Below are 14,461 nucleotides of genomic sequence, written 5' to 3' on the forward strand. Positions count from 1 at the left end.
ATATTTCCCATTTAAAATATCTTAGTGTCCTTAATAGTTCTTCACCTTTATGCATTTTGATATTTTCCCATACCTTATCCACACCAAAAGTTCTGTGAAGACTGTTTAATAACTCCTTCTAATGCCTGCATCTGCAGCAAAATATAGATTCATTTTGCTAGATACAGGTAAGGGACTAGGTTCTTAACCAGTTTAAAGAGAAGGTCACTAAATACTGAGTCATCAGCAACAGTTTTTCTTGCTCTAACTAGGGCATTCTTCTGCTCTGACTCAAGAGGACGGTCTTGCTTTAGCCAAGTCTTCTGTCAGCACTCTTTCAAATATGAGTTAAAAGTTCTATCTGTATCAAAATAAGAGAGCGTGCGGCCATAAAAAAGAATCAATTATTGCTATTTGCAGCAACATGGATGGACCTAGAGATTATCATACTGAGTGAAGTAAGCCAGGCAGAGAAAGACAAATGTCATATGATATCACTTATACGTGGAATCTAAAGAATAATACAAATGAACTTTTATATTTCAAAACAGAAACAGAGTCACAGACATGGAAAACAAACTTACGGTTACCAAAGAGGAGAGAGAGAGAGAGGGATAAATTAGGAGTATGGTATTAACAGATACACACTACTATATATAAAATACATAAATAACATGGATTTACTGTATAGCACAGGGAACTATATTTAATATCTGGTAATAACCTATAATGGAAAAGAATCGAAAAAATGTATAACTGAATTACTTTGCTGTACACCTGAAAATAACACAATAATGGAAATCAACTGTACTTCAATTTAAAAAAATAGAGCATGACTTTTTATTTATTTTTATTTTACTTTTAAAAATTTAAATTTATTTTTGGCTGCGTTGGGTCTTCATTGCTGCGCGCGGGCTTTTCTCTAGTTGCAGCGAGTGGAGAATACTCTTCGTTGCGGTGCGCGTGCTTCTCATTGCAGTGGCTTCTCTGGTTTTGAAGCACGGGCTCTAGGCGTGCAGGCTTCAGTAGTTGTGGCTCGTGGGCTGTAGAGCGCAGGCTCAGTAGTTTTGGCGCACAGGCTTAGTTGCTCTGCGGCATGTGGGATCTTCCCAGACCAGGGCTCAAACCCGTGTCCCCTGCATTGGCAGGTGGATTCTTAACCACTGTGCCACCAGGGAAGTCCCTAAAAAAAAAATGGAGCATGACTTTTAAGAAGAGATAATGTTTGGGAATTCCTTGGCGGTCCAGTCCCTGGCTGGGGAACTAAGATCCCACAAGCCCCATGGTGCGGCCAAAAAAAAAAAAAAAAACAGAAAAGAGAAGATAAAGTTAAAAAATTTTAAAATCTCATTTGCATTTAATAACATATACAAAGAAATTAAGAAAGCAGGTTAGCAGAATTATCAGACGATGAGAGTTGTTTCTTCTTTTTTTTAGTATTATGAATAACTTTATTAGGGCTTGTAGAAAGAGCTTTTCCATGTTTCATATTAAGCTGGCATGATAAATTTTATCCATTTCATCCTTTTTCAGGGAGCAGTCCTACATGGAAAGTGTCGTGACTTTTCTGCAGGATGTTGTGCCCCAGGTAAGTGTCTGTGTGGTTTCAGAAATAGTAGACTTTACTGTTGGCCAGGGAAGCTCTGAAATATTCTGTTCCCTAAACTTGACACCAGTATCGCCAACTTTAGACTTTTGATGTTTTAGCATCCCAAGCGTTGGTAGGGTAGAACCATACTTGCTGTTATTATTAGATGTGCCTTAGTTTTGTGCTGACGGTGGCATAATTATTATTCCTTAGCCCTTGCTTTACTAAGAGTAATCAAGGTGCGATATTAGCTGAGAGATGGGGCTTGGAACTGTCTATTTGGGTTCTCTTTCCAAAATCTTTCTCTTGTCCTAGTTAAATGTTGCCTGTTGGAAGTGAAATAAGCAATATATGCTTGGCATCTGGTTAACTAGATACTATATTAACTAAATACTACACTGAGGTCAAATCTATATCACTTTCCCATTGAGCAGTAGTTTTATGCCAATTATAGCTTGCCTTGTTACTCTAACTTATAAGAGAGTAAGCCCTTTACTGTTCCCTCTATGTAAATGTGAGAATAAAGAATGAGAGGAACCCTCCTGGGATCACCTCTAGTGCACCGTCTCTCAGACTTAAATTAACATAGGTGTCGCTTGGCACACTTGTTAAAAATAATAATTTCCAGGCCCATCTCCCAGTGAGTTTGACTCAGGGGAATTAAGGTAGCATCCAATAACTTGTGTCTCTAGGAAGAATCTCAGGTGATTCTTGTGAAACAGTATCTTTGGGAAACACTGTTTAGTGGAACTACTGAAGGAAAAGGTTTCTGTGTTTTCTCCTGTGATGATGTCAGTGTTCAGACTGCTGTGGTATCTGTAATTGCACTGTTCAAAAAGAACATTCAGGGCTTCCCTGGTGGCGCAGTGGTTGAGAGTCCGCCTGCTGGTGCAGAGGACACGGGTTCGTGCCCTGGTCTGGGAAGATCCCACATGCCGCGGAGCAGCTAGGCCCGTGAGCCATGGCCGCTGATCCTGCGCGTCCGGAGCCTGTGCTCCGCAACGGGAGAGGCCACAACAGTGAGAGGCCCGCGTACCGCAAAAAAAAAAAAAAAAAAAAAAAAAGAACATTCATAGATCCAGTGTCCCAGCTTTATGAGAAGGTCCTACCTAGAAAAGTCTAAAATCCAGATTTCAGTTGTATTAATAAATTGTATTCATCAAATAAGGGAAAGTATCAAGGCATGTTTGGTATTCCTTTATTATGTTCGGTCAACTTTAATGAAAATAGGCCACAATGACAAGGTCTGTGGGGCATGTAAGGAAAAATAAATGCTTTCTTTTCTTGAGGAGCTTGGTTGAGAAGGGAAGTCAAATGGCTTGAAGCAGTCAGAGGTAATAGCAACATATCACTAAGTGTTGCACATGATAGTACAGACTGAATATGTAATTGCTAAGGGAATGCATAGCAAAGAAAGCGTGAAGGAGTCAAGTTCCGAAGGACATTGGAAGTAGCGTTAGTTGAAATGAATGGCAAGGTTGGGAATCTGATGGTAAAGGAAACTGCCCAACTGGATATGGTAGGCAGCAGCGTTGCTGTGGCTGTGGAGAATCTTGTACTCTGTACAGTACAGACTTAGAGAACAATCAGGGGCCGAAATCCAACTTGGTCTTCTACAAACTGCACCTTTCTCTTAAGCCCTGAGCCCTGACGTGAGGCTAGTTCCAAGGAAGGGGCATTTAAAAATATTGGTAATTTGCCTGCTATAGAGTGCCCCTTTATCAGATTTTTACAAAGGCACCTTTTGTGCTAGTGGAAACCCTGCGTAGCAAGCAGTTTTTGTTGGCTGGAGGAGAGAGGCTGCGGTCAGAGGCTTTGAGGGAATAGTTGGAGAGTTTGCTAGAGAAACAAGAATACTGGGTTGAGCAATAGATTGAAAATAGGGGGCTGCTAAAACTGATAGGGTAAAAATGTCAGAAGGTAGAAGGTTAACTTAGTTTTTATGAGGATTATACATTAGAAAGGGGATAATCTATGCAGTTGACTGTGAAGACTGGGATCAGAGTTAAGTCACTTCAGAAGTAAAGTTGTAGTCCCGGATCTAAGAATTAGAATATTCATTTAAGAAATTTATGTTAGGTAAGTCATTCTAGTGACTGTGGAAAGAAAGCAAAAATTCAGGCACTACTGGTCAGGTGCTGTCTTAAGTTGGGGAATACTCAGTGCCTGTCCTTAAGGCTTCATGGTCTAGTGTAGCCGTGAGGCAGACTCTGTAAAGGGCCAGAGAAGCTTTGCAATTCATACAATGTTATTTTTTGCTTTTTAATTTTTTTTTTTTCCGGTATGCAGGCCTCTCACTGTTGTGGCCTCTACCGTTGCGGAGCACAGGCTCCGGATGCGCAGGCTGAGCGGCCATGGCTCACGGGCCTAGCCGCTCTGCGGCATGTGGGATCTTCCCGGACCGGATCACGAACCCGTGTCCCCTGCAGCGGCAGGCGGACTCTCAACCACTGCGCCACCAAGGAAGCCCTGCTTTTTAATTTTTATTTTTGGCTGCGTGGGGTCTTTGTTGCTGTGCGTGGGCTTTATTTGCAGCAAGCAGGGGCTACTCTTTGTTGCAGTGCGCGGGCTTCTTATTGCAGTGGCTTCTCTTGTTGTGGAGCATGGGCTCTAGGCACGCAGGCTTCAGTAGTTGTGGCACGCGGGCTCAGTAGTTGTGGCACGCGGGCTCCGGAGTGCAGGCTCAGTAGTTGTGGCTCACGGGCTTAGTTGTTTCGTGGCATGTGGAATCTTCCTGGACCAGGGCTTCAACCTGTGTCCCCTGCATTGGCAGGCAGATTCTTAACCACGGCGCCACCAGGGAAGTCCCTCATACAATGTTTGTTGTAACTACGCAGCACTGCTTTTTATGTAAAAGAAAGGGTGTGGCTGTGTTAAAATAAAACTTTATTTATGAACACAGGTCGTGGCCAGATTTGGTGACCCATGGTCTCCTTTTTTCCACATTTAATCTGTAATCCCCCATTGGCAATTTGTGGTGATACATTTGGAAAATGATATATTTTTGCTGATGTTATGTTCCAACTCCTGCCCTATTCTGGGAATTATCAAATTCATGGAGCTTAGAAATTATTCTCTGGGTCTCCAGATATGCCTAAAAGGGAGAAAATGTGTTGTTAGACTGGTATCAGCTTCTTCAGCTGTCATAAATAGAGTGAGTTCCTACTGTGTCATTGACGCAGATGTCATTGACAGCTGGTAGAAGCCCTAACTGTGCCGTTTGATATAATAGTTGTACTTCTGAAGATTTATTTTTAAAAAATTCAGCAAATAAAAAAATTAAAGCTCAGAACTTTTCATTTCAGTGAGAAATTTTGACATTTTTCAGTGTGAAAAATTGTAGCCTGCCCAAATGTCAGTAGCAGTCAAGCAAATTGTGATATGTTGCCCCTATAGAATAATATGCTGTGATTAAAAATTATACTTTTGACAAATAGCACACAATGGAAGTTACTTTCTCTCCAGTGAAAAAATAAAACACAACATATCTATAGTGATTGTCGCTGTGTTTTTTAAAATTGAACAATAACTTTGTGCTTATGAACGTGTATATGCGTTAGAAACCAGATAAGAAATAAAAGGAGAAATAAATCCTGTACTCAGTAATGGGGTGAAAGTTTTCAACCGTAAATAAGAGAGCTAGAGCAGTTGGATTTTGGTTGGAGAAGGAGGGCTAAAAATCAGTGCTGGGGGGAGAAATAACAAACTTCTGTGTGGCAGCGCACTGCCCTCCAGTAAGATAGCAAATAAACCTGGATGGGCACTGGGTGAGTCTGTGCTTCACTGACAGTAAAATACCTAAACATGAGCAAAGAATATCATAGAAAGCTGAGAGGCAAAATGACATGCTGTCATATGCCTTCTTGATGCCAGTCTGCAGGAAGGCACACAAGAAGCAACCCTCTTCAGTCAACTTCACAGAATTTTTAAAAAAATGCTTAGTAAAGAGCACTGTGTCTGCTAAGGAGAGAGGAAAACTTGAAGACATAGCAAAAGTTTGCAGGCCTCATTATGAAAGTTTTGTTTCCCCCTGAAGGGGAAAGAAAAAAGTTTAAGAATCTCAATTCACTGAAAGGCCTCTTTTAACCTTGTTTCGTGCTGCATATCGGCCAGAAATCAAAGGAGAGCACCGTGCAAATGTTGCAGAGGAATTGGGAGAATGTCGAGTAATGCAGGTGATTAGCAGCCTTGTAATAAATCTGCTAAATGGAAGAAGATATTGTATATGTTATAGCTTTACCAGATTAAGGGAGAGCCTGACATAGGAAAAAAGAGGTGGTCCTAAATGAATGTGGTATCCTGGATTGGGTCCTGTAGCAGAGAAAGGACATTAGTGGAAAAACTGCTGAAATCCAAATAAAGTCTGGGGCTTTAATTAGTGGTAATGCACTGGCGTTAGTCTCATAGCTTTGGCAAATGTACCATGGTAGGGTAAGATTTGGTTAGGTTAGATTGTTAACAGTAGGGGAAACTGGCTGAGGAGTATATGAGAATTCTGTACTGTTTAGTAATCTAAAATTATTCCCAAATAAGAAGTTTATATTAAAAAGGAAAATTTTCAAGAATGAAGAGAGCAAGACCAAGGGAGAAGAGGAAGAAGTTGAGGGTGAGATGGTTGAAGATAAAGTAGATGAATTAGTTGGTTCTAGTGCAGGTTTTCCTTTTCTCCAAAGGAATTAACTGCCCTATACACAACTTGTTTTCTTAAACAATTGAAATCATAAGGATGTGTAAGATAACTTTTTTTTTCTTTTTGCATAGTAAACCTACTATTAGAGTAACCCTGTCTTTTAGTAATATTTTCAATGGCCGTTAACCTTGTGTGGTAGAGGAAAAGGGCTGTAAAACTGCATGGAAATTTAAAGCAAGTTGTGTATAACACAGATTATATATGGGATAGTGGTTTTTGAATGCTTTTGATCCAGCTTATATTAAATAATTGTTCTGTGAGCTGAAGACCACTTTATAACTGAAAACGTTGCAGCTTTTTGTTGACGTTCTAAGTGCTTGCAAGTGTATACAGTCTAGAAAATCTAGACAATTTTAAATAAAATCATTTGATTTGAGGAGAGATGACTCCCTTTGAATATTGATGGGTACCGTTGATACTTTTCCTGTGACTTCACAGCAGTTCATGCTTATCTTTGTGACCCTTGTAGGCTTGCAAGAAAGCTAATAGTTTGGGTCCAGAGGCCAGATAAGAGACTGAAAAGTAATACGTTTTTTTCTACCCCCCAACCCTGGCCATGCCCTCCACCTGGAACTGGTGGTTAGCAGAAAGTAATGCTCTTGACAATTCTAGGTAGAGTGTAATTGCCTGATCATAAACACCTGGGAACTAAATTGATACCTGTGGTAGTTTGGTGTATTTCTTCAGCTTTATTTGTTGACCAGTATAGGAGATTAGTTTTTTGAGTACCTTTGAATTAGAGTGATGCTTCCTAGTAGACTATGATTATTGTATTTTAGGTTTCTGTAATTCTTAGGCTAAAAACCCTTTTCTGACCAAGCTTATCAGACTCCTGGGTAAGTTTCTTTAAAAATAAAAATATTACAAAATGTGCTAGTTCTCAAGATGTAGGATTGGTGAGGTTGAAGGGGGATAGTGTTGGCCTTATTTAAGTTACTTTTTGTTTTGAACATCAGTTAATATTTGAACTGTAAAACATTTTCATTCAAGTGTTTCTGTTTACTATGCAGGCTTACAGTGGAACACCTCTAACAGAAGAAAAGGAGAAAATAGTCTGGGTCAGATTTGAAAATGCAGATTTAAATGGTATGGTTTTAACTTTTGGGGGGCATATGAATTAAATATTTGTTTGAGGTTTACCTGATTCCAAAAAAAGAACGCTTACTTTTCGTCAGATTACTTTTTCTTTAAGTGACTTTTTAAGTTTTCAAAATAAATTTATTTTTAATTTAAAAAGTAACATATTCAACTACAGAAACTTGATTAGAACTAATATTGTATTGTACAAGTCTTAGAGTCACTGTAACATGTAGTGCCTAGCCTTAAACTTCAAGTCCAAGTGAGATAACAATTTCTTAGAAAAGAAGTTTTTGTAATTCCAGTTTGGTTACTTGTATAGGATTTATAACTGCAAAATAATCATTAGTGTTGAACGTTTTAGACTTTAAAATTATTTTTCTGAGCAGAATGTGTGCCAGTTCAAGGCCTGTTTGTTCTCAGATACCTTCCATTTCATTGCTCCTTCCTGCTCCCTCTTGCAAGGGGGCTGCTTCTTGTCTGTTTCCCAGGCTGCCATGTCTGTTTTCCTCTGGCAGGGTTTGGGAGGCACTGGTGGGTAATTGAAAGGGAGGATGGGAGAAAGGGAAGAGTATTATTCCCTCTCCCTCTCTGTCAGCAGCTGCATTTCCTCTGTGGTTTTCACTTCACCTCGGCAGCTCCACTGGGGTTCCAGTTTCTGCCAGGTGACTCTAGCGCCCTGCCCTCCTCCCTGTCTCCCTAGTGTAGGGGTGGTAATGGCTTCCTGCCATTGCTAATCCAGTAGGTTGCCTCACAGTTCCATTTTTGGCTTCTTAGCAATTCTGTAATCTGTGTAACGAGTTGTCTGTATTAAATTCCCAATTATGAATACACTGAGTTGTTTTCACTTGGACCTTGATGGATACCATACTCTTGAGTCTTAGTCTCCTCTGAGACTTTTAAAATACCATATTTTCCTTTAAAAGCTACGGTCCAGGATGCGGGAGGCTGTGTCACTTCTGCAAATAGGTTTCTTTTGAATTTTGGATTCTCTGTCAGCTGGTTTGTTCAAATGACAACTTGTGCCCTCTGTGGAGAATAACACATTCATTTGTATAGGTGATTATTTATGATATATAAACTTTTCCTACACTATTTCTCTTTGAAAGCTTATTCTATTTAAAATTTCCTTTCTTTTTATGACTGTCGAATTTCCTTGTTTACTAGTATATTCTTCTTTTCTTTCTTCCTTTTCCTTCTTTATTAATAACTATTTAAGTGTCGGTCATCTTTTGTTTTCTATCACCGTTTCCTCATAATTCATACTCTTTTCCCTCCTGGAAGTATATTTGCTTTGTGGATGTTAGAATGTATTAGAGGACTTTCTTGATTTAATAACAAAGAAAATGTGGTCATGGTCTTGAAAATATTAGCCAGATAATAGCAAAAACTTGTACAGTGTATGCAAAATGCTAAAAATAATTTAAAAATCACAAAATTGGGGAATTTCCTGGCAGTCCAGTGGTTAGGACTTCACACTCTCACTGCTGAGGGCCTGGGTTCAATCCCTGGTTAGGGAACTAAAATCCCATAAGCCATGCAGCGTGGCCAAAAAAAAAAAAAACAACCACAAAGTTATCTTTAAAAAAATGTCATCAAAATAATCTTTAGGCAAGGTTTTTTTTGTTTTGTTTTGTTTTTAAACAACAAATAAGAATTGCTGGTGTAATAATGCTCTATAAAGCATTTGCTTTATTGAAGTAAAATGCATCTGCATCTGGAAATGTAGATGGAAACTGCTTATTTGGTACTTTGTGTTCTGTTGAACTTATAATGGTTGTCCTTAATTTAGTATCCCATATCCCCGTTGACTTATTAAACTTTTAAGTTTATACATCTTCTTGTTAAATACTTTAGCACATTCACTTGTCCTTTGGTCTCTCCTTTCTATATCATATTGATAGTGTATGAAATTTTGTCCTGGTTTTTCAAGGATATACTTTTTATTATCTCTAGCCCTAGGGGGTGTGTGTGCATGTGTGCACATGTATGTGTATGGTTGTGTTTGTTTTAAGGCAATAGTAAATATTACCAAGATATTTGATCCTCCTTAACTGCCCCAATCTCTCATAACATTTCCTTTTTTTTTTGGTCATGCGGTGTGGCATGTGGGATCTTGGTTCCCCGACCAGGGATCGAACCTGTGCCCCCTGCGTTGGGAGCATCGAGTCTTAACCATTGGACCTCCAGGGAAGTCCCTCTTAGAACATTTCTTGAATTTGTCTCTTATTTGTGTTCTTTCTTCAGGAATGTTTTATTTAGGTGTTTGTGTGGCAGACCTTTGGAGATATTTATAATTGAAAGAAAATTTGGCTGTGGGAAAGAAAAAGTAGGGTTCATTGGCTGCAAGTCCAACATCTCCTTGAATAAAGCTAACAAGGACTAACTTTTCCATTGCATTAGAGATTCTTGATCAGCCAGTCTGCCCTTCCCTGGTTGTGCCTGCTGCAGCTGGGATGCAATTCCTTGTTCATTGCCTTTGTCTTTCATGATATCCTAAGGGAGACAGTGGAGGGGATTCTTCTGATTGCAGCCATATTAGCTTAGCAGGCTGCTTCTTTGTAGAGCAGTTATGGGTACCCAGAGATTGTATTAGGTATTTAGGCTTCTCTTTGCTAGACTGGGAGTTTTTCTGGCAAAACAATTTAGAAGTCTTCTACCTGTCTATAGATTTAAGTTATTTTATCATATTAATGAAACTCTGTTGCTATTAATTTAAAACTTGCAGTGTTCGAATTGAACTCTGCTCTGGTGATTGCTTTCTGTTTATTCCAGCAGGCCTGAGAGCTCTGCTTTTCTGCTTGAAATTATAAAGTGGTGCCAGTTGGCCCCTTACCTCCAGGCTGCAGCCCATTTGATTATGGGCTTGTTGTGCTTGGGGGTGGAGTAGGTAACAACTTTTACAGGGGATACTTCTAAGGAACCTGGCTTATTGAGATTCTCCAGTCCTGGATCCTTCTAGGTATCTGCATTCCTAATCAATGTACTAACTTTGGTTTGGTGTTAGGTAGAGACTACTACTTTTGGAGTTTATTAGAAAGTGAGATTAAGGCCCTTTGTATCATGGTCATTGTTCTGTTTTTGCTTTCAGGCAGCCTGATTTATACCTAAGATTGTTTTTCTTAAGGCACTGTACTGAAAAAGGTATAAGAAGTAGCCAAAGCAGGTTATTTATTTATTTATTTTTAATTAATTAAGTTTTGGCTGCATTGGGTCTTCGTTGCTGTGCACAGTCTTTCTCTAGTTCCCACGAACGGGGGCTATTCTTTGTTGCGGTGCGCTGGCTTCTCATTGCGCTGGCTTCTCTTGTTGCGGAGCGTGGGCTCTAGGCACACAGGCTTCAGCAGTTGTGGCATGCGGGCTCAGTAGTTGTGGCTCGCGGGCTGTAGAGCTCAGGCTCAGTAGTTGTGATGCACGGGCTTAGTTGCTCCACGGCATGTGGGATCTTCCCAGACAAGGGCTTGAACCCATGTCCCCTGCATTGGCAGGCGGATTCTTAACCACTGCGCCACCAGGGAAGTCCCTTTATTTGTTTTTCTGTTTGTTTGTTCGGGGATTTTAGTTCCCTGACCAGGGATCGAACCCCAGGCCCTTGGCAGTGAGAGCACAGAGTCCTAACCACTGGGCCACCAGGGAATTCCCTGTTATTTGTATTTTAAAAAGAGCACTCTGACTGAAATATGGAGTTTGGTAGGCAGTGGTGGAGGCAGGAAGCCACTCAGGCTTTTGCAGTAGATGTTGTAGACAGGGGTGGTGGTGATGTAAGAGAGCTGTTTAGGAGCTTGGTCATAGATTTATTGCTAGAGGGAAGGAAGAAGGCGGTTCCTGATCTTGCTATCTGCATAGATAAACATGCTATTCACCAAAATAGGGAGCTCTGGAAGATCAGGTTTGGGGAGGAAATCCTGATCTTTGAGTGGAATTTGATCTTCTACTGAGACATGCAAAAACCCACACTGAGGAAGTCACTAGCAGATACTGACTGAAGCAATGGTTGGAATGAGATCACTTGGGGAGCATATACTGTGAGAAGAAAACAGAGTTTAGGAATTTGCTTTGAGTAACTCCAATATTTAAAGAGTAGTTAGAAAAGGATGAGCCAGCAGAGAAAATGGTGAGCATCGGTTATAGCTGCTGAATAATCTTAACAAGATGTGCTTGAAAAACATATATTGGATTCAACAACTTGGAGGTTATTGGTGACCGTAGCAAAAGTCACTTGGGAGGAGTGTTAGGGGCAGAAACACATTCTGAAATGGATTTGGGGTGAATGAGAGATGAAAAACAGATGACAGTTATAAATAGATGAGGAATTTAGCTTCTAGAAGGAGAGGAAATGAAGTCAAATAAAGGGGGAAGGATATTACTGCTTTATGATTTTTTAAAAAACTTATTATGCAAATATATCATGGTAAATAACACAAAAATATGGATCAGTGAATGAATTTTTACAAATCCAACACCTGTGTAGACATCACCTAGGGTAAGAAATGGAATGTTGCTACCTAATTGCCTAGTGATTTTGAATTTCATGTAAATAGAATTGTTCGGTATATAGGCTTTTGTGTCTAGCATATTACGCTTTTTGCATATTATGTCTGTGAGGTTCATCCATGTTACAGTATATGGTAGTGGGTCATTTTTTTCTGTGCTGAATAGTCTTCCATTGTATCCGTGTACCACTGTGCTTGTCCATTCTCCTCTTGATGGACATTTGGATAGATTCCAACTTTTGGGTCTTTATAGTAATGCTGCTGTGAGTATTCTTATCTCTTGATGTATATGTGCTGAGGCTTCTAATGAGTATATACCTAGAGTAGAACTACTTGGTCAAGGGCATGGTATCTTCAACTTGAGTATATATTGTCAAACTGTTTTCCAAAGTGATTGTACTGATTTACAGTTACTAGCAATAAATAAGCAGCCTCTTCACTCCATATCCTGCCACCACTTGGTTTTGTCATTGTGGTTTTAATTAGCACTTCCTTGATTACAGATGAGGTTGAGCCACTTTTCATGTTCACTGATGATTTGACTATCCTATTTTTGAAGTGTTTTTCCATGTCTCCTGCCTATTTTTCTACCGACTTATCTTTCTCATACTGATGTTTGTTATATGTATTAGATGAATCCTTGTGTGGTTATAGTTGTCTCTTCTCCCATGCTGTGGCTTGGCTTTTCACTCTTCTGGTAAGGGTGGCTCATGAGTAACAGAAGTTCTTCATTTTAATGTAATAAATTTAATGTAGAATTTGCCGATCTTTTATGCTAAGAGTTTTTTTGTGTTCAGTTGTAAAGTTGTTCCCTGTACCGTGATCATGAAAATACATTTCTATGGTGTTCCTCTAGTATTTTATTAACTTTACCTTTGTCATTTACATCTAAAATTCCCTGGTATTGATTTATTTGAAATTTTAAAAATTGTTTTTCAATAAGAAGTTCTGAAGTATTTGGAAGACATTTAAAGGAAAGCAAACAGGAAGCTGAAATCACAAAACTAGTATTTTTTTTTAACAGTACTTACAATTATCAGCACAAGTAAGGTTTTAAAGATCAAACTCTCTCAGTAGAGTACAAGTACCAAGTACCACCCCACTACACACAAAGAGTAGACTACAGAACCTAACAGAGCGCCACCAAATTGCCTCCTTGCTATTCTTAAATATAGGAAACATAATCCGGACTTTCCTGGTGGCTCAGTGGTTGAGAATCCGCCTGCCAATGCAGGGGACACGGGTTCGATCCCTGGTCTGGGAAGATCCCACATGCCGCGGGGCAACTAAGCCCGTGTGCCACAACTACTGAGCGTGTGCTCTAGAGTCTGCAAGCCACAATTACTGAGCCCGTGCGTCTAGAGCCCATGCTCTGCAACAAGAGAAGCCACTGCAATGAGAAGCCTGCGCACCTCAATGAAGAATAGGCCCACTCACCGCAACTAGAGAAAGCCCACGTGCAGCAAGGAAGACCCAACGCAGCCAAAAATAAATTAAAAAAACAAAAACCGCACAATTCTTTTATAGTGAACTATATGCCCAGTGTGTTCAGATATAGCAGGATTTAATTCTTATATGTAAAGGAATATAATTTTTCTTCTATTGCTAAATTTGCATATATTAGAAATTCTAGATGGTTATATGTCATATTTATATTTAGTTAACTTTGGTAAAATATTTTATTTTCATTTATCATTTACAGGTGGTTTTATTCCTGATATTAGTATTTCCTAGATATCAAGTGAGAGTTTGATTTTTATTTACTTACTGCAGCATGATTTTATAACAACAGTAATAACATCAACATAGGGCTTCCTATGCCTGATACTATTCTAAATGCTTTTTATATTACCCCATTTAACTCTTACAACAATCCTTTGAGATATGAGTATGATTACCTTCATTTTACAGGTGAGGAAACTGAGGAACATTAACAGTACTAAATTTTACAGACTCTTGTGTCTGCCTACTTATACAAGACCTCTAGCTGTTTGCAAAACCCTCTCCGCATCTTGCTCTTCCCTGTCCTCTGCCTATTATTTCTCAGAGTGTCCAGATGCAACTTGTGAACCCACACAGTTTATGTTGTGTGCTTCCACTGGGCACTGCTCCTTCTGTGCTTTTACCTGGCACTAGTTTCCTACTGGGTAGTGCTGTCACTGTGTTAGGTTCTGTAGTCTACTTTTTGTGTGTAGTGGGGTGGTACATGGTACTTGTACTCTACTGAGAGAGTTTGAGTTTTAAAACCTTACTTGTGCTGATAATTATAGGTACTGTTGAAAAAAAATACTAGTTTTGTGATTTCAGCTTCCTGTTTGCTATCCTTTAAATGTCTTCCAAATACTTCAGAACTTCTTATTGAAAAACAATTTAAATAGTTATTACTATAACTATTATAGTTATTAGTTATTACCGCCAGTAACATTAAAGAAGTGTACTTGTTTTTGTTGATTGGCATTGTCTTTTTTTTTAATAGATCTTTATTGGAGTATAATTGCTTCACGATACTGTGTTAGTTTCTCTTGTACACCAAAGTGAATCAGCCATATGCATACATCTGTCCCCATATCCCCTCCCTCTTGAACCTCCCTCCCACCCTCCCTATCCCACCCCTCTAGGTCATCGCAAAGCACT

At 39.5% G+C, this 14,461-nt stretch overlaps 1 protein-coding gene across 3 annotated transcripts in view; it reads left to right on the forward strand.

The window, feature by feature from the left end:
• The window catches only part of BCAS3 (BCAS3 microtubule associated cell migration factor), a 574,807-nt gene that overhangs the window by 4,812 nt on the left and 555,534 nt on the right, over window positions 1-14,461 (forward strand). For all 3 annotated transcript variants that reach the window (XM_082859916.1, XM_082859918.1, XM_082859917.1), the window contains exons 3-4: window positions 1,513-1,567; window positions 7,268-7,343. In XM_082859916.1, the coding sequence (XP_082716042.1) occupies window positions 1,513-1,567; window positions 7,268-7,343 (131 nt within the window). The remainder of the gene's footprint in view (window positions 1-1,512; window positions 1,568-7,267; window positions 7,344-14,461) is intronic.

The sequence above is a fragment of the Leucopleurus acutus genome (genome assembly GCF_964270905.1).
Source record: "Leucopleurus acutus genome assembly, chromosome: 19".
NCBI classification, from domain to species: domain Eukaryota; kingdom Metazoa; phylum Chordata; class Mammalia; order Artiodactyla; family Delphinidae; genus Leucopleurus; species Leucopleurus acutus.